Source organism: Sus scrofa, chromosome 18, assembly GCF_000003025.6.
Source record: "Sus scrofa isolate TJ Tabasco breed Duroc chromosome 18, Sscrofa11.1, whole genome shotgun sequence".
Classification (NCBI taxonomy): domain Eukaryota; kingdom Metazoa; phylum Chordata; class Mammalia; order Artiodactyla; family Suidae; genus Sus; species Sus scrofa.
Genome location: NC_010460.4, coordinates 18528583 through 18554327, shown reverse-complemented (window position 1 = coordinate 18554327; position 25745 = coordinate 18528583). Strand labels below are relative to the sequence as shown.

At 43.6% G+C, this 25745-nt stretch overlaps 2 protein-coding genes across 2 annotated transcripts in view; both read left to right on the top strand.

Moving 5' to 3' along the window:
- Positions 384 to 25330, top strand: CPA4 (carboxypeptidase A4). Its single transcript, XM_021078825.1, has 11 exons — positions 384 to 891; positions 5755 to 5836; positions 6262 to 6396; positions 7482 to 7580; positions 10605 to 10706; positions 11986 to 12090; positions 12832 to 12942; positions 14624 to 14714; positions 16152 to 16351; positions 17949 to 18033; positions 22273 to 25330. Exons 1-11 carry the CDS (start codon positions 824 to 826, stop codon positions 22458 to 22460), a joined length of 1266 nt encoding a protein of 421 aa, XP_020934484.1. The 5' UTR covers positions 384 to 823; the 3' UTR covers positions 22461 to 25330.
- CPA5 (carboxypeptidase A5) overlaps positions 17952 to 25745 on the top strand; it is a 53491-nt gene continuing 45697 nt past the window's right edge. The window contains exon 1 of the mRNA XM_021078824.1: positions 17952 to 18033. The gene's annotated coding sequence lies outside the window, so the exon portion shown is untranslated. The remainder of the gene's footprint in view (positions 18034 to 25745) is intronic.

Sequence of the window (25745 nt, the reverse complement as noted above, 5' to 3'; positions counted from 1 at the left end):
AGCAACACCAGATCCTTAACCCACTGAGTGAGGCCAGGGATTGAACTTGAATCCGCATGGATCCTAGTTGGGTTTGTTAACCACTGAACCATGAAGGGAACTTTGATGGGCTTCCTTCCTTCCTTCCTTTCCTTCTTTTCCTTCTTTTCCTTCTTAGTGTTTTTTTTTTTTTTTTTTTTTTTTTTTTTTTTTTTTTTTTTTTTTAGGGCCACACTCTCTGCATATAGAAGTTCCCAGGCTAGGGGTTGAATTGGAGCTACAGCTGCCAGCCTACACCACAGCCACAGCAACACGGCATCTGAGTCGCATCTGCGACCTACACCACAGCTCATGGCAACGCCAGATCCTTAATCCACTGAGCAAGGCCAGGTATCAAACTCACATCCTCATGGTTCGTTAACCACTGAGCCACAAAGGAAACTCCCATCTTTCTGTCTTTTTACTCTAGAGGTAATTTCATCTCAGGTTTACAGTTTTGCTTCTTCAGTCAGTGTAAATTATCAGTATAAATTCTATCTAGCACTGTGGGACTTTCCTGTTTACTAAAAAAACACTATTTAAATACCAAGTGATGAGCAATACAGCACTCTTGGCACAGACTTTTCCAGCCAGAGGAGCAAGTTCCTGACTTTGTAAATCAAGAGGCTTGGCCTCTATCATTCAAAAGGAATGGAAGAGGCATCAGTAGGGGCCCACCTGTTGTACTGTCAGAGTTGCAAGAGTGCTTGGGAATCACATTAGCATTTTTGAGGACATGAGTCTGCATCAGAGTCCTTATAAATACAGCCTGACTCAGCCACTCTTTGACTGACACCCTTGGGACATGAAGTGGATACTGTTCTTTGGGGCCCTTATTGGGTCTGGCATCTGTGGCCGAGAAAAGTTTTTTGGGTAAGTTCCTTTTGGACTTAATATTATTATTACTTGGTTAGTTCGAGATATAGGAACCAGATGGATTTGGAAATGAATAGCTGATTATTCTTCAAGTGGTATGGTGTTGGGAAGGAAGACCTGGGCTCCTGTTTCGGCTCTGCCCCTGTATCATTTTGGACCAATTACTACTCTCTCAGGCTCAGTTTTATCTGTGATATCAGGACTAGGTCTCTGCAGTCCCTCCCCAGGTCCCTAATTCATGCTTGTTCTTTCCCCTCCTAGTTTTTTTTTTTTTTTTTTTTTTTTTTTTTTTTTTTTTTGGTCTTTTTGTCTTTTGTTGTTGTTGTTGTTGCTATTTCTTGGGCCGCTCCCTCGGCATATGGAGGTTCCCAGGCTAGGGGTTGAATCGGAGCTGTAGCCACCGGCCTACGCCAGAGCCACAGCAACGCGGGATCCGAGCCACGTCTGCAACCTACACCACAGCTCATGGCAACGCCGGATCGTTAACCCACTGAGCAAGGGCAGGGACCGAACCTGCAACCTCATGGTTCCTAGTCGGATTCGTTAACCACTGCGCCACGACGGGAACTTCCCCTCCTAGTTTTTATTTGTAAGGTCAGTTCTAGGCATCTCCTACTTTCTTACTCTTTTTATTATGCACTGCTAAGAATTACCAGAAATTATTTCTAATTTCAACCATACTTAAAGGAAAACCTGGGTCTTGGATTTTGACTCCACCTCTTTGTTAACGGTGAAGGTTCAGTAGCGCAGAGCTTTCTTATCAGTATTTGGCACATGGAGATTTTGATGGGTCTTGCCTAGCCTTCGCTATGAAAATGGACATACAAGGATACGCTTTGTGTATGTGTGTGTGCATGCACACACATGCTTCACACAGAATTCTTTGCAGTCTGCAAAGGATGGGACATTTGGGAGGTAGGAGAGATGAAAGGATGCCACGGTACCCTGCTAGAAGATTGAATTCTAGTAACTCATTACTGCATAATGCTTTGCCATTTGCAAAGAGCTTTCATGTACATTATCTTTTGGATCACACAACTCTGCCAGGCAGGGATATTATTTTCCTCAATTTAAACATGAAAAAAATTCAGCCTTAGAAAAGTTAAGGAACCTGCCCAAGGCCATTTAGCTGGTAAGCAGGGGAGCTGGAACTCTGAATGCAAAACCCATATGCTTTTGCTATAACACAAGTTAATCTCCAGCTAGAATGCTGTATCTCCCTGATCTATCTGTAGCTGTTAGTTTACTCTCCCTTATACTATCTGGCTAAAGATTAGTTTATTGGGGTAATTACTTATTATGTATTGGGTAGTTTTTATGGTGATGACTTCTGTTTGCACCTGGTCTGTACTGCCAAATAGTTCAGAGAGCTTACGCATAGCAGGTGGTCAGGGAAGATTTTTCCACAGGCAGCTCAGTGGTAAGTGTTTCATAACTACACTTGCTGCCATGTGGGCTGAAGTGTGGAGCTCTCAGTCCCCACTGCAGCTATTCACTTGACTGAAAAATCTTGATTTCTCAGGATACAGACTTATCTTATAATGCAGCAGACCCCTGGATTAAGACAGCTGGGCCTGGTTCTGGAGTGCTAACCACATAGTGCTTGCACAGAAAGGGCTGTGTGTGTGAGCTAATTGCGGATGGTTTTAACCAATAGCTTCATCCTTACCCCCAAATCTTTTCTTGCCTCATAGTAGAGAACCAAGCAAAAGTGGTGGAATTCTTCCTGAGATCCATAGACATGTCCTAGACACCCAGCTTGGTGAACATTTAAAGAAAGGGGAAGCTGGCCTCTGAGCCTTCAAGTGGTTGGGGAAGCCAGGATTCAGATTGACTTGGAGAAAGGACGATGCTGATGGAGATGAAGATGATGGTTTCTCCCCACCAGCCATCACCACACCCCCTAGTCTCTGTTTCTTCCACCTAACTCACCTTCTCAGTCTCTTTCACTTTGCTGATGTCTTCTGTCCTGGTCTTCACTCATCTTAAGGATAGGATGGTGATTAGGGTACCTAAAGGTTCAGGGCAAGATAACAAGAAGATAGTTGCAGAACTTGTAGCATCAGCAGTAAGATAGGCATTTAAGGGTTCTGTGAAATCATCTCTTGTGGTACCTTCTAAGCTTCACTGGGCATGAAGTGAGAAAGGCACAACGAACAGGCCACCTGGCCACCCATGTGGTAAGGGGGGAAAGATAGAAGCTTAGCACCCTGGAGACTCTTGACTATTTAGAACATGGGATGAGTGTGAGAGTGAATGAGAGTAGATCACCAGTCATTGCATTGGCAGAAGCTGGCCAGCCCTGGTATTGGAGGGCTCCAGAGTTAAGAAGACCTGTAGGAACACCTACCTGAGCGGAATAGGAGGGGTGAATGTGGCAGCTTTCAAACCCCAACATGTTCCTCTTCCCAGACCAGTCATCCATTTTAAAAAGGAGCACAAGGTCTTTGGATTTCCAGATTGTAGAGATAGGTTGTATTCAGCCACTCTCACTCTCAAGAGGGCATTTTCTGAATAGAGACACACATGGTGAGGGCAAGAGAAAGGCTGCCCTTCACCTGGCACCCACTTATGTTCTCTGCGTTTCTAGGTGTTGGTGGACTTGTGTTCATGAGAATAGCGTTAGATCCTGCCACTCCACCCCCATCCCTGACCAACTTTTAGCACCATCTAAACACTGCCCCTAACTTTGCCTTCGCTGGTTGGGGAAAACCTCATGGGTGATGGTCGTTGGTCATAAAGCCTGGGTGGTAGATTGACTAAAGAAAAGAGATGGATATCCAGGCAGAGGGAATAGCAAGTGCAAAGACATAAAACACAAAGTACCTGGTGAATTTGGGATTTCAATGATGCTGGAGCCAAGAATGTATAGAAGAGGAGAGGCAGATGGGGAAAGACTCCATTCTGCACCAGTCTTTCTACCCTACCTCTCTGCCTCTACAGATGTGTCTTTATCCTTTGGAATGGGACTAATTAGTGCATTATGAAATGGGCTGTGGGTTTCATCATCAGCAGGGCCAGTTAGATTCCCTGTGTTCCATTGTCATGGGCTGTGTACAGGAATGTGAAAGTTTCTGTTGTGAAATTACTGCTTATGGAGAATTAAAGCATGTGCTATGGATGAATGTGTAGCATTTTCATATGCCTAAGAGCCCCTTATTTTTATGTTCCTCTTTTTTCTGTTCTCTCCTGTTCCTTGTCCCTCCTCTTTTTCTTTGTGATTAGTCAGTGCTAACATTACAGATGCCTTATTTTGCTAACAGAGATGTCAATGCACAGGCCCATTCCAGAACAACCGTTTTTAAGATGCCCCTTTTTTTTCTGCAGTGTTGAGGATGGGTTGTGACAGAGCATGAGTTCTGGACATGGGTCCTGGTACTCAGCCTAGAGGAAGTTTTCCCTTCTGTTTAAAACTGGCTGCTTTTGCACGGCTACTTGTCTGCAACAGGGAAGTGGTAGTTTGATTCCCCATCTTCCCAGGGCTGCAGTCCAACCCACTAGCAAGCCTGTGGCTTCTCCACTATGGCCTAAGCAGCTCCCATGCTCACCTCCCAGGACCCTGTGGAGACCGGATGAGCTGGGAAAAAGTGAGGATTTGGCACTGGCATTTCCTCCATATCTGCCACCTGCAACGGAAACAACTGTGCAGTGGACCTTGCTTCTTTGGGGCCGGACTAGCCCCCCCCCCCCCCTCAAAAAAACTCCCAAAGAAAAGTTAAAGTCTGAAAGTCCATCCGGATTGAGCTGGTTTTCTGAAGAGGAGATGGTGATCTGCCACGTGAGGCTGCACGTTTAGCTCCCTGTGACAGAACCATTTTCTCTGTCAACAGGTCCTTCAGCCCACAGCCCTCTCTAGCAGCTCTTCCTGCATTCATTCGTGTCAAAGGGATGAAGCATGTGACAGTGTTGAGTAGGAATTCATTCTGGCCGTCACCTAGCAACAGCCTAATGGCTCCCCTGGCTCTCTGAACCGGCTGAGAGCACAAAAGCAGCTTTTCAGGCTTGGCCTTCTCCCACTCACACAGGACTTTGGGGGCCTCTACCCCTGCTGCTGCCTCAGGAGCTAAGTGGTGGTGTATAGGAAACAAGTGCAGGACAAACAACAAAGGGGGGCTCGGGACTGGCCGGCTCCCTTCTGGGCTCTATCAGGGCCCCCTTGGGAGGATGAATCCTTAAGTTTAGCCCCAGCACCATGCGTGTGTATAGGGTTCTGGAGGTGGAAGGGGTTGGGAGAGCACCCAGCCTCTCCCCTTTGTGCAAAGAAGAAAAATAGCTAACCTTCCAGCGATGGAAGGCTTGTTCTCTTTTCTACCTCTTTCCGGCATGGACATTCAGCCAGAGTTTCAGTCCTAGACCCTGACAGTGAAGAAGTGCTTCTTTATGTCTTGAGTTAGCTTTGCGTGTAGCTCAGGAACATTCCTTTCTGCAAAATATATATGTTTTTCATTATAAAGTAATATGACCACATTACAGAAAACAGATACGGGGGGGAAAAAGTAAGTCATCCATAATCCCATGACCCGAACATAAGCACTGTCAGCATTTGCTATATTTCTGTTGTCTGTTTTTCTTCCAATGCATCTGCTTTTTCCATACTTACAGTCATGGCATACATACAATTTTGGGTCCTGGTCTTTCACTTAATATTTCCCTTAAAGTTATACCATAAGCACTTTTTCATATTTGCCACGTAGTCTTATTTTTAATGGCTATACATTATAACCCAAGACTAGACCATTTCCGCTCATTCAGCCCTGTTATATCTGGGAGAGTAGGCTTGGGTTTTGTTTTGTTTTGCTTTGTTTTTTGCCAGCCAAAAGCTCACGATTATCTTTTGCTTTTTTTCCCCACTTTCTCCAGGGACCAAGTTTTCAGGATTAACGTCAGAAATGGAGATGAGATCAGCAAACTAAATCAGCTTGTGAATTCAGACAACTTTAAGGTACATAGTTCTCCTTAGTCCTCTTGGGTATCAATTAACCTTGGGGGGAGAAGACTCTTGCAGCACTGGTATTGCTCTTCCTGAAGAGTGTCTGTGAATAATCCTGTGTTAGTCAACTTGTGTTTACACAGTTGAGAAAGTCGGTGGGGAGAAGTACAGCGGTGCTGTCTGGGGAGATGGGAGGCCTCAGCAGAGAGCCCCATCATTCTCTCTGCTGTGGACATATTACTTGCTGCACTTTGCCAGGTATTGCCTGCTGGGAAACTGAACCAGATACAATTGTGAAATGGCTTAAGTTTTCCCTGTGTGGAACCCAGCCCCTCAGGGATCACCCAGGCTTTTGGCAATTGTTCTAGAAGAATGAACTCATTGTGCCTTTTACCTGAACTGTCCTATAACCCGGGTTTTATTTCTGTTTTCTTCAGCTCAACTTCTGGAAATATCCTTCTACCTTTGGTCGTCCTGTGGATGTCCTGGTTCCTTCTGTCAATCTGCAGCCAGTCAAATCCTTTCTGAAGTCCCAGGGGTTAGAATACTCGGTGACTATTGAAGACCTGCAGGTGGGCAGGCCAAGGTCCCTCACTGGTCTTGCATAGGACTAAGCAGCCAGAGTGGACTGACTTGAGGCATTTTCAAGTACTGGTCTTACCCTTCTTCATGTAACAAATGAAGACACTGAGGCTTATGAAAGTAAAGTACAGTGATTTGTTAGAGTCTGTTGTACTGGAAAGGGCTAGGAAACCAGTCAAATCTGGATCCAAGTCCTGGTTTTGTTAACTGCTAGCTGTGTGACTTTGGATAAGCTGTTAACCTCTTGAGACACTTTCTTCACTGGTAAAATGGTAATAGTTATACCTACTTCATAGGATTTATTGAGAAGATTAAGTGGTTAAATGTACATAAAATATCTAATAGTGCCTGGTATGTCATAGATGCCCCAGAAATATTAAGTCTCTCTCCCTTTTCTTGTTTGAAGTCAGGAGGAAGGACAGCATGTGGTGGGTAGAAGAAGGTGGGACGCTGGTGGGGAGGTGCTAAATAGCATCCTTTGAGAAAGGGAGTATGTCACCAGTAGCCCCCAGCGGAGGGAACATCACTGCCCCAGCCAGACACCAGCCTCACAAGCTGTATCTGAACAGCAGGACAGTGTCTGGCTCATGTTCTCTCCTTTACCGAGGTGGGTTGTGGACTAATTGGTGATTTGGCCTGGGAGTTTCCTGATGGCGTGAGCAGCTGTGAGCTTATTAATCATCCTCACATGTCACAGACATCTGCCAGGAACCTTCAAAGTATGAGTAGTTATAAGAATTTCTTTGTTTCTGAATGGTTTCCCAAGCTGGGTAGTTCAGAGACGCTGGATACCAGAATGCGGACTGATGTCTAGAAAATTTGTAGTAAAGAATAACCAGATAGCACATATGCTGCTTCAGGGAGTAAGTGGCTTTTGAATGAGGTGATGTACATTGAACTCCAAGAAGTAAGATTTTATAGATATGTGGAAGAAACCTGGCCTCCTTTTCCACCTTGACATTTGTGTTTCTTGATATGTGTGCTGAGGGTGCTGCCATCTTGGCCAGCCCATGTCCCAAGACGTGAACCTCCATCCCCAGTGGGTCACTTTGTAATGTTGCCATGTCGGTTTTAGGCCCTTTTAGATAATGAAGATGAAGAAATGCAACACAATAAAGGTCAAGAACGGAGCAGTAATAACTTCAACTATGGAGCCTACCATTCCCTGGAAGCTGTAAGTATTTCAGAGCAGGTTAAGATCAAGGTCACTGGCCTCTTGAGTTTTATAACCCCTCTTGTTTCTTCCAGGAGATATTAGTTCCTATGACAATACCCCTACACTGAGAGGTTAAAATGTGTGCACTTCAATTTCTTTCTAATTCTTGGGTTATTTATCTCCCACTAGCACCTAAGAGCATAGGGAAACACAAAGCAAACATTTTCTCCTGCGTGCATCCTTCCTTTCTTAAGCAACCTCTCAAAGAAAACCATGAAATAATTGCAGTCATTTCCAGTCCTTGTAATTCAGCCTTCTTCTATCCCACCATAATCCCTGTATTTTATTTACCCAGATTAAAATGTTACTTATTCCAGGCAACTAGGCAAGTGATTATTTCCAACGTTAACCAGATATTTCCACTCATTTATCATGACTACTTATAGCAGATATTTATTTCATAAAGCATTTTGGTGCTGTGTTTAGTTAGAAATCACTTATATAGATGACTGACTTTCAAGGTAAGCCAGCCCTTCAGATAAGAAACATGGAGCAGAATACTTTAATATTGGAATTTGAGGAACCAAGAGGGACTGGAATGGAACTGAATCACATAGTATACAGTTTTCTTAAGTCCCTCAATGTCTTCTTCCTTAGTCCGGAAACTCCGCTAGCTCAGGAACACACCCCAAATCTAAATTGGTATTCTCCTTCCTGGATATATGTTGGGTATATGTTGGTCCTTATATCTAAAGATAGAGTTCCCGGCATGCTTTCTATGAGGCATATACTTCGAATTTTTTTTTTTTCTCGATGAAAGTTTTTTTCAAAGTTTGACTAGCTAGTTCCACTTCTTTCCCAGGATTGTCAGTAGCTTTGTTTATTGTGTACACTTCCAGCTGCACTGCCCCTTGATCCTTCTTGTAACCAAAGACAGACATCTGCAAAACAGCTGGATATAAAGTTAGGAGTTCAGTCCAGGGCCGTGGATGAAAGCAGAGCTGAGGACCCACACAGGGCTCACACCCATGACGTTAGCTTTGCTAATATGAGACGCTCTCTAGCTGAGCTAACCAGTTGCAAATGTCACCCAAGACTCTGGAAACTCCATCCCGTCATCTACCTGCTGCATACAGGAGCCTCACGTTCCCATCCACTCACTTTTGTTCTCTGGCTTTAGGTGTCAGTGTCCTCTGGCTCACAGCTATCTCTTGTTCTTGCAAGGCCTTTAGCTGTGGATTGGTGTACCATCTCCCTCCTGACTTGTTCATTTTCAGTTCTTTCTAAAAACAGCTTTTAAGAGCTCATCTCCCACAACCACTTAGGCCTTCTTAGGTCTCTATAGGGAATGTCATGTTTGTGTGTGCCATGGTTTCTAGTTTCACACCCTTTGTGTGTATGGTTATAGTTGCTGTTATTTTTGTCAGTTTTGTGGGTGACTTTTCTCCTGATGTTGGCAGCATGAATTTGGATCCCGCATCTGGAGACAGCTTAGTGTTTTAATTTTATACTAGGTGAGTGTTTCCCCTTATGGCTCAGGCCAGACATTCAGCTTTTGCTACTCTGTCAGCATTGGCGGGTAGAGTTTCCAAACCCCTTTCATGGCCAGAATTACCAGTTCCCAGCTCTCAAGTTCCAGCTTCTTGCCCTACACAGGGTGCAATGCCCTCTTCTCCTATTCCTGGTTGCTGTAAACGCTCAGTGCTGAAGGCCTTATAGCTGGTTCCGGGCTGCATCTTCTGCCTTCCACGCTGCTAGCTTAGCTTTGATCCCTCTTTACTTCTGGCACCCACAGTTTTTTTCCTTTTTTGGCTTGGAATCATTTTCATTGTATTTTATCTGGTTTGCCTATATATTTAGGAGGTGATTTCTTGTTTCTGTTCGGTCTCCCATATTGGCTGCAAGTCTTATAAATCCTTTAAGCTTGATTTCACTCTATATTGATTGCACGTTTCCCTTCTCTGTGAAGCTGCTTATTTTGGTTTTAAGGTCCAAATAAAAATTTGTTTATTTCCTTCTTTTGACCCTTAAAAGGTTTGAACAACTAAGGTGGATGAACTCTATTTAAATCAAAATTTTTTTTTTAACTGAAAGCAAACGGAAACATTCATCGTCATGATTTATACAGCTCTTGCCTTCTCAAAGCCTTTAGAAGACTCATTTATTATTATTGTTTTTTTGGGGGGGGTCACTGTACCCACTATATGGATCTAACCTGCACTTCTGCAGTGACTAGAGCTGCTGCAGTCGGGTTCTTAACCCACTGCGCCACCGTGAGAACTCTTACTTATGTTTATTATTAATGCAATGATTTTTGTTTCTATTTTTTTGTTTCATAGTGTACATAATATATTTGTTTGGTATTATGTATATTTGTGATGTATGTTGATTTTTTTTAACTGATGTAGAAAGTGATCAAAAAAGTTTGGAGAGCAATGCTTTCAAAGAACCTTCTCTAAATGGGGCCCTTGCTGATGATCCAGCCTTGTATGGTGCAAAGGGCCACAGTGTTGGAGCAGTATCTGCACAAGTCTCTCTACCCTAGTTTAATAGAATATACTTTTGTGGGCAAATAAAATGTGCTTTTTTTCCTAGAAAACTAAAAATGGATTCTTTAGGCAGCTCCTTAAGAACAAACATTCCGTGCCGATAATATTGTCAACCCCAAGGTTAGAGGACTGTAAGAAATCATTGAGGTCAAGATAAAGTTCACAGATACCCACCCAGAGCTGAACAGAATTTAATTTAATTAATTTATTTATTTAGGGTTGCACCTGCAGCATATGCAAGTTCCTAGGCTAGTGGTCAAATTGGAGCTGCAGCTGCTGGCCTTTGCCACAGCCACCACAACACCAGATCCAAGCCACCTCGTCTGTGACCTACATCACAGCTTGTGGCAACACTGGATCCTTAACCCACTGAGTGAGGCCAGGGATCAAAGCCACATCCTCATGGATACTAGTTGGGTTTGTTTCTGAGCCACAGTGGGAACTCCCTGAACAAAATTTTAAAATGCCTCTCTTTTACTTTTTCACCCTTCAGATTTACCATGAGATGGAAAGCATTGCCAGAGATTTTCCTAACTTGGCGAGCCGGGTGAAGATTGGGCATTCATTTGAAAACCGGTCCATGTATGTACTGAAGGTAAGGCCCATGTACTTTGAAGGGCCTGACTGGACTCAGGCTCTTGGTTCCTTGTGTCCAGGACTCAGCCCTCACGCCTCTTGAAAGAGGCAGCTTTGTAGGACCTCCTTGATTTTAGGGAGAGGCTGATGTTGGGAGACATCTACCTGGGTTCAAATTTGGTCTGCCAAAGGGTCTCTTGCTTGTGCCTAATGTGTATGGGGGGAGTTAGAAAGCGCACAACCCCATTCCAAATTTTGGCCAAAAGGCAGGATCAAGAAAAAGCAGCAGATGGTTAAAGTGCACAGATTGGCTGCTTTCGCCTCCATTCCCATCTTTCCCCCAACAAATTGGGGTCAGTCTACAAATTCTGTTCTGCTTTTTAGGGGTGCTTATTGGAAAAGCAATCTAGGAAGCTAATTTTAGGGTTGATAGAATTTTAAAGCCAGGTCTATATGATCCTTGGCTGTGCAAAGTTCTAATTTCCAGATATTTATAACAGATTTCAGCTCTGTATTGGCAAAAGAGGTAGAGAATTTATGGCCATGACATAAATTATATAAATAATCCAGCCAAAAGAGTAAAAAGGAATTTGGAGATACAAACCATGGAACGGCTGATGGTGCCTTAGCCTTAGCTCTGTACAAGCCCTGAAGAACCCAGGCCTATAGCAATGGTGAAATTACCAGTAGGAGAAGACCTGGCATCGAGCTGTTTGCTATAAAGTAATCTACATAAATTTATATTATTTGCCAACTGATGGAGACCCTGGCTTGCTTCATTAGCACCAAGCTCTGACCCAAGGGGGCCCCACACTAAAAGGCAGCAGCCAGAATTCATTTCATGCTGTTTACAAAGAGCTATAGTGAACCCTCCCTTCTTCATTTTAAAACTGATTTCATTTATTGCATCAACTACAATAGGCTGGTTCATGCACTTTTGTGTCTCTCTCTGTTGGGGTACCATTTGAGGTCTTTCAAGAGACATAATATTATCTCTAATCACCCTGGCATTATAATTCACAATAGCAATTGTTTCCCCTTCCCATTTGCTTCAAACCCTGGAGCGGCTCAAGCTTCCCAGAGCTGCGGAGCTGCGGCTGGGCCCTGCCAGCCAACCAATTAAGCTCCCTGGTCACGGAGAAGCCTGATAAATAGATGGTGCCCTCAGGAACATTTGGTCTCTGAATGATCTTAAATGGATTAAATGAATAGGGGCGAGCTGGGAAGAGGAGAGGAGAGGTGAGGGGAGACGCGGGCGGGCAGGAGGGTCATTTTCTGGCCTCTTTTTCTTTCCACAGTTCAGCACTGGAGAAGGCAGGCCACGGCCAGCCATTTGGCTGAATGCAGGCATCCATTCCCGGGAGTGGATCTCACAGGCCACAGCAATGTGGACCTCGAGGAAGGTCATGTCGCCTGGTATTAGCCCAGAATTCTGGTGGACCCAGGGTGTCCCTGCAGTGTCCCATGTGGCTGAGCTCCTCGGACAAGTTGGGAAAGCCCTCTGCACAGATGCAGTAGGCTGGGAGTCCTTTCTGATCAGAGAAGCAAAAGATCAGAACCCACAGTCAGGCCACTGTGGCTAAATGACAAAGTACATTTGTGGCAGCGAGCAAGCTAATGAGCTACAGAAGTGGCCCCGAAACACTGACCCGTAGTGAGACCCACAGGAAAGGAGCTGGGCCTTCTCAGATAAGCTTTGCCTTCAGCCCCTTCCAGGCCCCCTAGACCCCCAGAGACCTCATGCTATCTCCATATCCCTCTGGAAAGTCTGCTTTAAGCCAGCACTGGGGGAGGATGGGTGGTGCAAGCGGAGGATCCATCTTCCCTACCCTTCGCATGGAGGCTCAGATTCCTAGTAATCACTGTGATGGGTGGCTCTCCCCTCCCATGTTCCTACCCCCTGGAAGGAATAATAGACCAGGCAGGCCAGGACTCATTGAATTTGATGTCATTAAGCAGCCAGGTTCCCCCAGGTTTGGACGTGCTTCGTGGGCTTTGCAGAGAGCTGTACCCGTGAGGGTGGCAGGGAGGCAGCAGAGGGTGGGTGCTGTTCCGGGAGCTGGGCATCTGGGGAAGAGCCACAGGCTGAGACCCAGCACCCCAGCCTGCAATGGCATTGCTGACAAGCTCGTTGTCCTGCTCAGATTGTATCTGATTATGGGAAGGATCCAGCCATCACCTCCATCTTGGAGAAAATGGATATTTTCTTGTTGCCTGTGGCCAATCCTGATGGATATGTATACACACAAACTCAAGTGAGTATTACTGACAGAAGTTAGAGTTAAGACTTGTTTGTTGAATTCCTTGCTTTGCCGCTGAATTGTTGCATGACCTTAGAGAAAACTTCTACAAAATATGAATGTTAGACGTTTCCTTGGGGACTCATTTTGTAGTCATTCTCTGAGCTGAAAGGCACCAGAGAATATTTTTTCTTAGAGAGAGTAGTCTAATGAACTCCCTGTTATGGATCTTGCACAATTATCAACACTTTACCAATCTTCTTTTCATTTCTTTCCCTCCTACACACTTTTTTCCCTGACGTATTTTAAAGCAAATTCCAGACGTCAAGTTTTATTCCATTCAAAACTTCTTTGGTATTCATCTCTGGCTGATGATAATTAAAACAACCAACAATATACCACTATCAACTGTAAAAAAATAATGGAAGTTCTTTAACATTATCTGATATCCCTAATTATTTTTAAAATTATTTTTAAAATGTCTTTGAGTCAGTTTGTTGAAATCAGAATCCAGATAAGTTCTGTATCTGCCTTTGGTTGTTATGGCTCTGCAGTTTTCTTTTTATTCTACAACAGTTCCCTCCTTCCCCCATCCCTTGCCCCCATGTATCTTTTTTTTTTTTTTTTTTTTTTTAATTTAATGGCCACACTTGCAGCATATGGAAGTTCCTGTGCCAGGGATTGAATCTGAGCTGCCACCTGCAGCAATGCTGGATCCATAACCCACTGCACTGGGCTGGGGATAGAACCTGTACATTTGCAGTGACCTGAGCTGCTGCAGTCAGATTCTTAACCCACTGTGCTATAGCTAGAATTCCTCCCACATATCTTTTATTTTTATTTTTATTTTATTTTATTTTTTTTTTTTACTTTCTAGGGCTGCACCTGTGGCATATGGAAGTTCCTACACTAGAGGTCGAATCAGAGCTGCAGCTGCTGGCCTACTGCAGCCACAGCCACAGCAACGCTGTGGGATCCAAGCTGCGTCTGTGACCTACACCATAGCTCATGGTGAGGCCGGATCCTTAACCCATTGAGCAGGGCCGGAAATTGAACCCACATCTTCATGAATACTAGTTGGGTTCATTACTGCTGAGCCACAATGGGAACTCCCTCCCACGTAGCTCTTAAAATACCATTGTTGGAGAAACCAAGTAAATTGTCCTGTAGAAGTGTCACATTCTGAATTTCCTGGGTGGCTTCTTTGTTGTGTGGCATTTAATTTATCCCCATCATCCTCTGTATTCTCTGTTCACTTGTGGTTAGATCTAGATGCTTGATTGGATTCAGGTTAATTTTTAAGGCACTGTGCCTTTTTAGTTGCTGTGTTCTCCCTGTCACATCCGTGATCCATAATGTCGATTTGTTCCTCTTTTACTGAAGCCCCAAATTTTTTCAGTGGATTTAGGTGGTGTAAGACTAGATCTTGCAATTATCAGCTTCTCATCAGGACATTTTGGAGAAGTCCTTTTTATGGAGCCAGAAGGACTAAGCCTCCTCCCTCTGGGGGATGAGAGGAGTAAGTGAGGGCTGAAACCCCAATGATCCTCCACATTTCTGGAGTTGCTTCCAGAAGTGCAGGCAGCTTGCCCCATCCATGGTGCCATCTCCAGCATAAGCCTCCAAAGAAAACCTTCACCTCTCCTGTGTTCTGACCCACCTCTGAATGTTGTTTCTTCCTTGGTGGATTTTTCAGAACCGTTTTTGGAGGAAGACACGGTCTCTCAATCCTGGAACCCACTGCATTGGTACTGATCCAAATAGAAATTGGAATGTTAGTTTTGCAGGTAAGTGAGGGGACAGTTTTTAAATCCTACTACCCCTGGGTGGCCTGGTCCACAGGACTTTGAGCTGGCAGTCGGGGAGCTGGTTTCCAGGCTAGCTCTATTGCTGGTTCATTGAGAAACTTGGGTATATCCTTTACTCTCACTATGTACTGTTTTATTATTATTATTTTTTTGTAATTTTGAAAGGGGATGACGCAGCAATTCCTGTCCTCCAGGAGAATGCTAGTATTTTAAAAACTGTTCTATCTTAAGTATACAAATACACGGGCCTACCTTAGACCCTGGTCATCCTGGCTTTTGGGCAAGTTACTGGGTGGGTGGAAGGCTCTTGGTGGCAACTCAGAAGAGCAATTAGCACTGTTACCCCAACAAGCAAGATGACATTGTGAAGATTAAACTACAGTAGTTTACCCTTAGATGTGTAAATATGAACCTCAGCCCTTTGATGTCATGGAAAGGGAAGGAGAATTAGGAGAGCTGGATTCTCAGTTCCAGCCATTTAAAAATCATCCCCACAATAGTGCCAACTATGGGCCAGGTACTTTCCCATATATTATCTTATTTATTCTTCTGACCTAGAGAGTGAGTTTTCTTATCTAAAGTGAGACAGTTAAAGCTCAGAGACAATCTCAAGAACATATGGTTGGTAAGAATTAGGATCTAAACTCACTTACCAATTCCAGATCTTGATAGTTCACTTTCACTGTTCCACAACTGTACTGATGTTTGTTTTTAATGTAATGTTTAATGTAATGGTTTGGTTTAATGTCATGGTTTTAACTCTCTTTCTTGCATAGAAATACCACACAAACCATTGGGGGAAAAATAATGTGACGTGGGAAAAGAGCTGATATAAATGTGGGAATTGAGGGCATCAGAGTTAAGTCACAAGGGGGTGGTTTCACACACACATCAGATACCTTAGGGGGCTGTATTGTGAGGTAATACAGAAGGCAATAATTCTAAATACCTGTCAAATAATCAAGAGATTTAAGCTACAACAATAGATTACTTTTGGCAGCACTTGGCCAATAAGATCTGAACCAAGAGACTCAGCTGACACCAGAATAAATGGAGTCATTTTCATTATTAATTGGTATTCATATTAATTATCTAGAATACTTATTAATTATACCTCACTGTCAAGGATGATATTAATTATTTATGACAACTGTTAGTAATACAATACAAGGTCAGCTCTGTCCATTTAAAGGAGTCCTACCAGTTTTCCTGCTCAGCTGTGGTAGATCCAACACTCTGACCACCCACTTCCACGCCCTCCCTACAATATACACACACTGTGAACCGAGTTCTCAGGGGACAGGGGCGTCCAGCAGTGGCCTACCCATACCTTCTCCCCCTCCTCTGGGTTGAGTCTCCTGCATTTCTGTTTTCTTAGCCTATGGGTTAATGTTTCTACTTGGGCCACCCCCACAGGAGAAGGAGCCAGTAACAACCCTTGCTCTGAAGTATACCACGGAGCCTATGCCAATTCAGAAGTGGAGGTGAAATCGGTGGTAGATTTCATCCAAGGACATGGGAATTTCAAATCCTTCATTGACCTGCACAGTTACTCACAGCTGCTGATGTATCCATATGGGTACACAGTCAAAAAGGCCCCAGATGCTGAAGAGTTGGTAAGTGGTGGGACTGCTGCCCACCCAGCCCTGGGTGCCACTGCAGTAGTGGTTCTTGAGTTTTATAGAGAAAGTCTAGGAGCTGGGCTTGTTTCATTAAAGGCCAGATCTTCTCTCCCTGTTCTTTGCCATGGGCCCTCAGACCTACTGGGAACAGGAAGAAGATGATGCCTCTTATTTCTGTGTTTCCTATGAGTTCTAAGAACCATGCCTGACCCCGTCTGCCCTTCTCACTCATTTTTCTGCCCAAAATGTATTGCGGACCCACTGCATGCCAAGAACTTTGTGTGGCATTGTGGTGGGCGAGTGGGAGGTACTCCTCACTTGGGTAAGGTAGAGTCTAAGTAGGGTGCAGGCCACAGCCTAGGGGTGCCCTGTGTCACATGCAGTGACTCACCCCAGGATGTGAGCAGGCACTTAGGGTGGACCAACTGGAGGGGGCTGGCATCTGCAGAGTGATTGCAGGCCCCTCTCTCTATGGTGGTTTGCTTGACTGTGCTCCTCTGCCCTGGGCCACAGGTAGCTCATAAGCCTCCTGGCACATGTAGCCCCACCCAGGGCTTATGGCTAGGCATGGGCTAGATTCTGGTCTCAAGCAGGTGCTCTGTGTAGGGCACAGCCATGCATGGCATTTCTGTCTTCACCATGGGAACACCCAACTGTTAGAAGATTTTTCTCTTGGAAGTTTCCACTGTGGTGCATCTGGCGTTGTCTCTGTGGTGGTGTGCGTTCGATCCCCAGCCTGGCACAGTGAGTTAAAGGTCTGGCATTGCTGCAGCTGTGGCATAGGTCTCAGTTGTGGCTCGGATTCGATCTCTGACCTAGGAACTTATATATGATGTGAATGTGGCCAAAAAAAAAAAAAAAGAAATATATGTATATTTTCTCTCGAACATACTTGCCCTTTCCTTGTTCTTGAACATGACGTTCTCCTCCCTGATAGGTGAAGATGGTGGTGCTTTTTCTTGATTTATTTTTTATTTTTTATTATTATTTGTCTTTTAAGGGCTGCAGCCACAGCATATGGAAGTTCCCAAGCTGGGATCAAATTGGAGCTGAAGCTGCTGGCCTACACCACAGCCACAGCAATGTGGAATCAAGCCACATCTATGACCTACACCACAGCTCACAGCAACGCAAGATCCTTAACCCACTGAGCAAGGCCAGGGATCAAACCTGCATCCTCATGGATACTAGTCTGGTTCATTACTGCTGAGCCACAATGGGAACTCCTGCTTTTTCTTGATTTCTAATGGGCTGATGAGCAGCCCTCCAGATCTGTGAAGAGCTTGAATATGGTTCCTCCAACTTGAGTTTATAATATGAATGCTTTCAGATTGCTTATCTGGTCCTCTTCTACCTCTCTTCTTTTCCCCTTCCCCAGAATGGAAGCCAAGAGGGTATTGGAGGAATCATGCCATCTTCCTCATTTTATAGTCAGGGCTTGGTTCTGGTTGGATGGGAAAGAAGAAGGGACCAGTAGGGAACATCGGGGGTGGGGTGGGGAATCTTCCAAACTATTGTCATACGGAACGGCTGAGGAATGTCTGGCTTTGGGATCCATTCTTTCTCACTCTCCTGATTTCCTCGCTTCTAGGATGAGGTGGCAAGGCGTGCAGCCAAAGCTCTGGCTTCCCTGTCGGGCACTGAGTACCAAGTGGGTCCCACCTGCACCACTGTCTGTAAGTACTCACTGTGGTTGTTGGTTATTAGGAAACGCTTTTGGGAGTGGGGGGAACACGAATTGGAGTGGGAGAAGAGCTGCCGGCCAGCCTTCCGATGTTGTAAGTCGGCTTTTGTTGTTAATGGTGGGCGGAACTTGTGTCTAGCCTGTGTGATGATAGCTGTCTCAGGCAGCCTTTATCAGTGTCATCATCACTCTCATGCTCACTATCATGTGTCCCTGATGAGTAAAGTCCTGTCAACATGGTAGAATCTGTGACGTGAAAGATCCTGACATTTTATCAAAAATTCCTCAACCTCCTCATTCCATCCTCAAAGGAAACCCACCTTTGGCTTGGCCAGCTAAGGTGGTGGTACAGGGGACCCCCTCACCTTCCTGTCAGAAATGAGCATGTGTTGAATTAGGGGGTCCTCTTGACAATGGTTAACATTGAGCTGAAAAAACAAAAACAAAAACAAACTCTATACCAAGACTCCAGAGTTGAAGATGATCTTGCGGCTCATTACCCAAAACTCAACCTCTATTTGAGGAAATACCTTTGTTTTGGTTTCTTACTGAAGTGTTTCATCTGAGCATTTCCCTCTGTTCCTGATGAGATCCTTCTAGTTCCCTTATTCTGTGAATCTGATCTTTAAATTTTAAGATCAAATTGAAGGGCATGCTTATTCTCTCAGACCCTAGATATAAATGGGAAGCAGAAACACAAAATGTGAGGAACAAAGCTCCTTTTAAGCAAGTTCCCTTCATTTCCCTTCTGGTGCCTCCTCTATAAATAGTTTTCTAGTCCACCCTCAAAGCCCCTGCAAACTTGCTGACACTTCTTTCCTCTTCCATACTGTACCTTGCTCTCCCATCCTACCTACTTTGTCCTCAACTCGCTGTCCCCCTCAGTCTTCTTCTGTGAAGATTCTCCATCCCACCTCCCAGGTCCTCCTCTGCACTCTGGTCTCAGCACTCCTGTCTGGTTTGCATGCCACCAAGCTGCATAAAGCACTTAGCATGGTGTTGATGTTTGTGTTGCTAATTGCGACAACAATCCATTAATTATTCATGGTTTATTATTACCAGTGTTGTTGAATGGGAACTCCTCAGAATAAACGTCTCAGGAGAGGTTCTCCACCCTTTGTTTCATTAGTCAGAACTGAGTGCTATACTAAAAAGAGCTAAAGGGACTTGGCAGGAGCCTCTAAGGAGGTCCTCCCAGAAGCTCTGCAGGTTACCAGGGGCCTGCCTTTTGGGTCAGACACCGATTTAAAGAATGGTGAAGAGGAAGGGAAATGTCAAAAATATTCTTCACATGATAAAAACATTCTTCTCCCCATTATAAGCTGTGCCAAAATCTAGAGCTACTCATCATATTCCCCCAACAAAAGAGAAAGGCTCTCCTCAGCGTTGTCCAGGAAATGGAATATTTCCTACCTTTTCAAGAGCCCATCTCATGTATTTTTTTATAGGGTTTGTCTGCCCTTCTTTCTTCCCAAAAATGAAATCAATTTTTGTATTAAATACACCCCAACTCCCTAGGTTATGGTATGTACTACATAGTTGATATTTGTCCCTTCAAGTGCTGGACTTTATCTTAGATTAATCATTTTAGATGAAAATAATTCTAAAATAGATTTTCATACTTTCCTGCCTTCTTCATGGTGGCCTTCTGAATGTCAGTTGTTGTATCTTGAAGGCTCTGTGCTATATCTGACTGTTCAATCCTTATGCTTTTTAGCCTGTTTTGCTTCTTTAATTCTTTTTTTTTTTTTCTTCCTTTTTCCCTTTTTAGGGCCACATGTGCGGCATGTGAAAGTTTTCAGGCTAGGGGTTAAATTGGAGCTACAGCTGCTGTCCTATACCACAGCCACAGCAATTCAGGAACCCGAGCCGTGTCTTCAACCTACACCATCGCTTACGGCAACGCTAGATCCTTAACCCGATGAGTGAGGCCAGGGATCGAACCCACATCCTCATGGATCCTAGTCGGGTTTGTTAACCTCTAAGCCACGAAGGGAACTCCCTGCTTCTTTTATTCTTGTGCCTGCTTTTTGGAGTTTTCATGTCTGCTTCTTTAGCCACCCTTTCCCTTCTTCTTCACTGATTCTGATCCACTAAGGACTTCAAAACAAGACATAGATCGTATTAAGGATGTTCATGACAGCATTATTTATAGTCATAAAAAATTGGTAAGGGAGTTCCCATTGTGGCTCAGCGGTAATGAATCTGACTAGTAGTATCAATGAGGGCATGGGTTTGACCTCTGTCCTTGCTCAGTGGATGAAAAACCCAGCATTGCCATGAGCTGTGATGTAGGTCACAAATGGCTCGGATCTTGCATTACTGTGGCTGTGGCGTAGGCCGGCAGCTGCAGCTCCGATTTAGCCCCTAGCCTGGGAACTTCCATTTGCTGCAAGTATGGCCCTAAAAAGACAAAAAAACAAAACAAAACAAGACTGGCAAGTACCTAAATGTTCATCAGTAAGTGCTGGTTAGAAACACATTTGGTACATTCATACAATGAAACACTATGCCCTTAAATGAACAAGGTGGATCTATGTGTGCTAATAAGGAAGAATCTTCAAATGTTAATTAAAAATACAGTGTGCAGAACAGTGTTGATAGTATGTTCCTATATTTGTATTTTTTTTTTAAAGAGTAGGTAGACTTAGCAAGGACCCAAGTAAGGTGAGGTTCATGAACTCGATTGTTTTGCTCAACATAGGGCTTCTTGCCTTCTTCCTGAATTTAAAATCTGTTCTGAAATTCTTGAGCTTGCCATATAAATAACTTCTAGAAACCCCTGGTGCCGTGGTCTTTTTTTTTTAATTCAACATTTCCTTAGGGTAGAGAAAGGCTGTGGGACCTATGCAAGGATTTCAGAGAGCACAGGAGAGCCTGTTCCATAACTTCAGGAAGCATGTAATCACAGCAGAAGCAGCATCTCTGGAAAATCACAAATGGTATCATATCATGAGAAACCCCCTCAGGAACAAAGGGAGAATCAGGGATCCATATTTTCATTTAACAGACATGTATATACTGAATGGACCAGGAGTAGGTTGAAGAAAGCATGGGCTTTGTCAGATGGATCTGGGTTTAAATTCCAGCCCTGCTAGTTTCTACCTGTACTTTCTTAGATAAATTATTCATTCTGAGCCTGGATTTTCTCATCTGAAAAACAAGAACAATAATACCTACCTCACTGGTTTCTTAAAGATTAAATGAGATCATAGATGTAAGCTTTCCAGTGTGATTATTGGCTCACAGTAGATGTTCATTAAATGATAGCTGCTATCGACGACATCATTTTATTGTTTGGTATCATCTACACTTTGCACTTTGGCCAATTTCTGCCCTAGTAGAGATCAAGTGAGAAGCAGCAGGAAAACAGGCCTCTTGCCTCTCCTTAGCTTTTTGGCAAAGGGAAGTCCCAAGGGCTATGCTTCTTTCTCTCTGTGCATCAGTTATCTCTTGCAATGTAAAAAGTTATTCTAAAATTTAGCAGCTTAAAGCAATGAACGCTAATTTTCTTAAACAGTTTCTGTTGGTCAGGGACTCAAGAACAGCCTAGCTGGGTGTCTCTGGCTCAGGGTCTCTTGGAAGGTTGTAGTCCAGGTATATTCCAGGGCTATAGTCATTTGAAGGCTTAAGGGGGCTGAGGATCTGCTTCTCAGATGGCTCGCTCAGTTACCTGGCAAGAGAGTGGTAATTATTGGCAGTGAGTTGGTCACCCCATAGACCTCTTTGTAGGGCTGCTTGAGTGAAACATGACAGCTGGCTCTCCCCAGAGCGAATGATTCAAGAGAGAGCCAAACAGAAGTCACAGTATTTGTGATGGAGCCGTGAAGGCCACACACCTTCATTCCTGTAGCCTTCTATTAGTTGCATGGGTCAGGCCAGCCCTATCCAGTGTAATAGGGCACTAAAGAGGATATGAATACCATGCGACAGGGATCATTGTGTCTGCCTAACACACTCTATGAAGATTGGCTTTGAGTGACTGAAGGAGTCTACACGGTGAGTTGGTGATAAGATGGAAATAAAGATTTAAAATTTCTTGGTTGAGACTAGTGAATACCCTCAAAGTGCAGGACAATCTGAGGATCAAGCCAAGGTTTATGTATTGTAGGCTTTTCACGAGGAACTCTGGATTGCTAAGAAACCACAGGTCAGTAGAGCTTCTGGCCCCTTCTCATCTCACCTTGAAAGGAACTAGGCTTCAAAGATGTTTTCTCTTTTGACTTAACAGATCCAGCTAGTGGGAGCAGCATTGACTGGGCATATGATAATGGCATCAAATATGCATTCACTTTTGAGTTGAGAGATACTGGGCACTATGGCTTCCTCCTGCCAGCCAACCAGATCATCCCCACTGCAGAGGAGACCTGGCTGGGGCTGAAGACCATCATGGAGCATGTGCGGGACAACCTTTACTAGATGAGGAGCCCAGCTCTATCTACATTTGTCTATCCCTGTGTACACCCACACACACACTAGGGCCACTGTCAAAGGGAGCTTGTTCCTTCACAAGTGAGTGAAGCCTCTGGCTTTGAAGAGAATGCTGGTCAGCTTCTCTCCAGCCCTATTCCTTGAAGTTGGTGCGTCCTGGTGGTGCACTGGGAGGAGCTCTCCTGTCGTCCTCTTGTATTTTGGTTCTGCCTGTTTTGTTGATCTCTTTGTGTATGTCTTTCATTCCATATAGCTAGTTGGGCAGGCCACACTTAGGGTGGCACATTTCTACCTCAGTTTTGGAACAAAAGGACTTCTGAAATGATTCTGTAGTCCATCCAGTTTAGCCACACGTGTGACCTTACTCTAGTGGGGTCCCCAAGACAAGTGCTGTGGGAGATAATGCCTTTCTTTTTTAGATCAGTTTCAAAGATGACACAGAACTTCCTTTAATTTATCTCTCTTTTTTGGACATGTATTTCTTTGAAAAATGAATCCCAAAAGGTCATCAGTATAGGTCATCCCCTCTTTTTTTTGTTTGTTTGTTTTCAGTCTGAATACAGAGTAGATCACTTTTCATCACTTGGCCCCAAAATTCCTAGCTAATATGGTCCTGATCACATTCTTCCCCTTGTTACTCAGTGTAACTGGGATCCCAGAAGGGAAACTATGTCGCTATAGGTACTGCTCACTCAGAAACCCTAGATGAAGTGGTGATCTAATAGCGGGATTGCTAAATTATCCCCATCTGTCCTAATGGGCTCACCTCCACTTTGCCTTTTGAACTTACTTCAGAGATCTTGCTCTCACCCTACTGGTCCTAAATCACTCCTCTGGCCTGGATAGTCTCACTACCCTGAGACCACATTCCTATTTTGCTGTGGTGTAACTTGTATTTCCTTCTCTTTGTTTGTGTGTGTGTGTTGTTTTTGGTCTTTAAAGTTGCCTTTTTATGTGTTGCATCCTGGACTGTGAGTACCAATGTAGAGCAAGGATTCACTGGTCAGGCTCCTCTTGTTTCATTCCTTCTCAGCATGTACCATCTGCCCTTTTTCTTTTTTCTTTCTTTTTTTTTTTAAATTTGCTTTTACCAAACATGTCTGTAAATCTTATCCTTCTGCCTAGGATTTGTGCAGCATCTGCTGTGTGCTCATAAGCCAATAAATATTCAATATGAGTCTCCTGATCATCTTCTATTCTTCATCTTCACCTCAATGGAACCAAGCCATGATTTTGAATATGCAGCTCTTTATAATGTCAAAAGTCAATTTTAATCCCTCCATATCACATGACATGTAGGAAGGCCTTCTTCATCAGGCTGAGGGGCCCCCAGGGTAATGTTACCTTGGTGATTTTGCCCCAGTCCTAGGTCTAGTTCTTAGTTTTTCAACTCAGAAGCTTGATATTCTCCATGTCCATATTGATTAGACTTGGGGATGCTGACTCACGTCTACAGAGCTCAGATAAGCAGATGATAAAATCAGAATACGAATTTATTAATTTACATCATGGCATGTAACTGTTTAGTGGATTGGATCCTCACGTCAGCCTGAACAGTACATTCTCTCCCTGTAGGCACAAATACATGGGAAGCCAAATTATAATCAAAAGGTTGTTTAGTGAGCAGGGCGTCAGAGCACGGAAAGTTAATTACAGTCTATGATTAGAATTTTTAATGGTATCCAGCTCTAATAACATGATACATCCAATTCTATAACCAGAACACACCTGCCAGCCAGCTGGTCGCTTGTGCTGGCTAGTCTGAGCTGCCTCAGACCAGATAAGGCCTCAGTAGATGTGACAATACTTGCCTTTGTGACATGCCAGTAACCTGGCTCTATTTGTGGAACCCCCTTGCCCCAAAGACTGAGCTTGTCCTTTAGATTCCTTAAACAAGACATAAAAAACCATGGAGGAATACCTGTGGCTATAATAACATTAAGTCTTCATATCTGTGACTATAATAAAATTAAGAGCTAATAAAATTCATTAAGAGACCCCATAAAAACTTGAGAAGACAAGTTGCAAACTAGGAGAAGATAGTCACAATATTCATAGTACACTCAACAAGGGACATAAAAAGAACTCCTACAGATCATAAGAAATGCACAAATAATCCAATAGAAAAACAGACAAAAGATGTGAACAAGCATTTCACTTAGGAGGTAACAGGTATTCTGATAAACATAGAAGAGATGGTTACTGATGGAAGACATGCAAATCAAGACTGCAATGAAATGCCATTTTATACTCATTCAGTTTCCAAAAGTTAAAAAGTTGGAGAGGAGGTAGATAATGGGATCTCTTATACATTATTGGTGGGTTGTGAATTAGTAAAACACTTTGGAAAATAGTTTGGCATGATCTTCTGAAGTTCACACTTTATGATCCACCTATTCCACTCCAGGCGTAAACCCAAGAAATTCTTGCAATACGCAGCAGGAGACATACGTGAGAATGTTCACAGCAACACTGTTCGGGTTTAGCAAAAACCTAAAACACTGTTTAGGTTTGGCAAAAACCTAAAAACAACTTAAAAGTCCACCGGTAGGAAAATGGGTGAATAAGGTATGTGTATATATTTTATATATATACACGTATATACACACTTATAAGGAAGACATAAAATTTGATAAAACTGAATTAAAAAGGGAAGCAGTAGTGAAATAAGTCAGCAGAGAAAACTACTGTGTATTATCACTTATATGTGGAATCTAAAAAATACCACAAACTAGGGAATATAACAAAAAAGAAACAGGCTTAGATATAGAGACCAAACTAGAGATTAACAGTGGGGAGAGGAAAGAGGGAGGAGCAAGACAGGAGTAGGAGATCAAGATGTACAAATTATGTATAAAATAAGCCACAAGTGGGAGGGGGAGGGAGTGGGAGGGATCGGGAGCTTGGGCTTATCAGACACAACCTAGAATAGATTTACAAGGAGATCCTGCTGAGTAGCATTGAGAACTTTGTCTAGATACTCATGTTGCAACAGAACAAAGGGTGGGGAAAAAAAATGTAATTGTAATGTATACATGTAAGGATAACTTGATCCCCTTGCTGTACAGTGGGAAAATTAAAAAAAAAAAAGCCACAAGGGTATTGTACAGCACTGGGAATATAGCCAATGTTTTATAATAACTATAAATGGAGTATTATCTTTAAAAATTGTATCACTTTGTACATCTAAAACTTATGCAATATTGTAAATCAGTTATAACTCAAAAAAAGGGAAGGTGGAGTTCCCATTATGGCTCAGCAGGTTAAGAACTA

What these genes read in the sequence shown, in the direction of transcription:
- CPA4 (XM_021078825.1), top strand. Translation starts at nt 824, where the DNA reads ATGAAGTGGATACTGTTCTTTGGGGCCCTTATTGGGTCTGGCATCTGT. An exon ending in GGTCCATGTATGTACTGAAG is followed by an intron (nt 10,707 to 11,985) that starts GTAAGGCCCATG and finishes TTCTTTCCACAG; the next exon opens with TTCAGCACTGGAGAAGGCAG. An exon ending in ATGTATACACACAAACTCAA is followed by an intron (nt 12,943 to 14,623) that starts GTGAGTATTACT and finishes TGGATTTTTCAG; the next exon opens with AACCGTTTTTGGAGGAAGAC.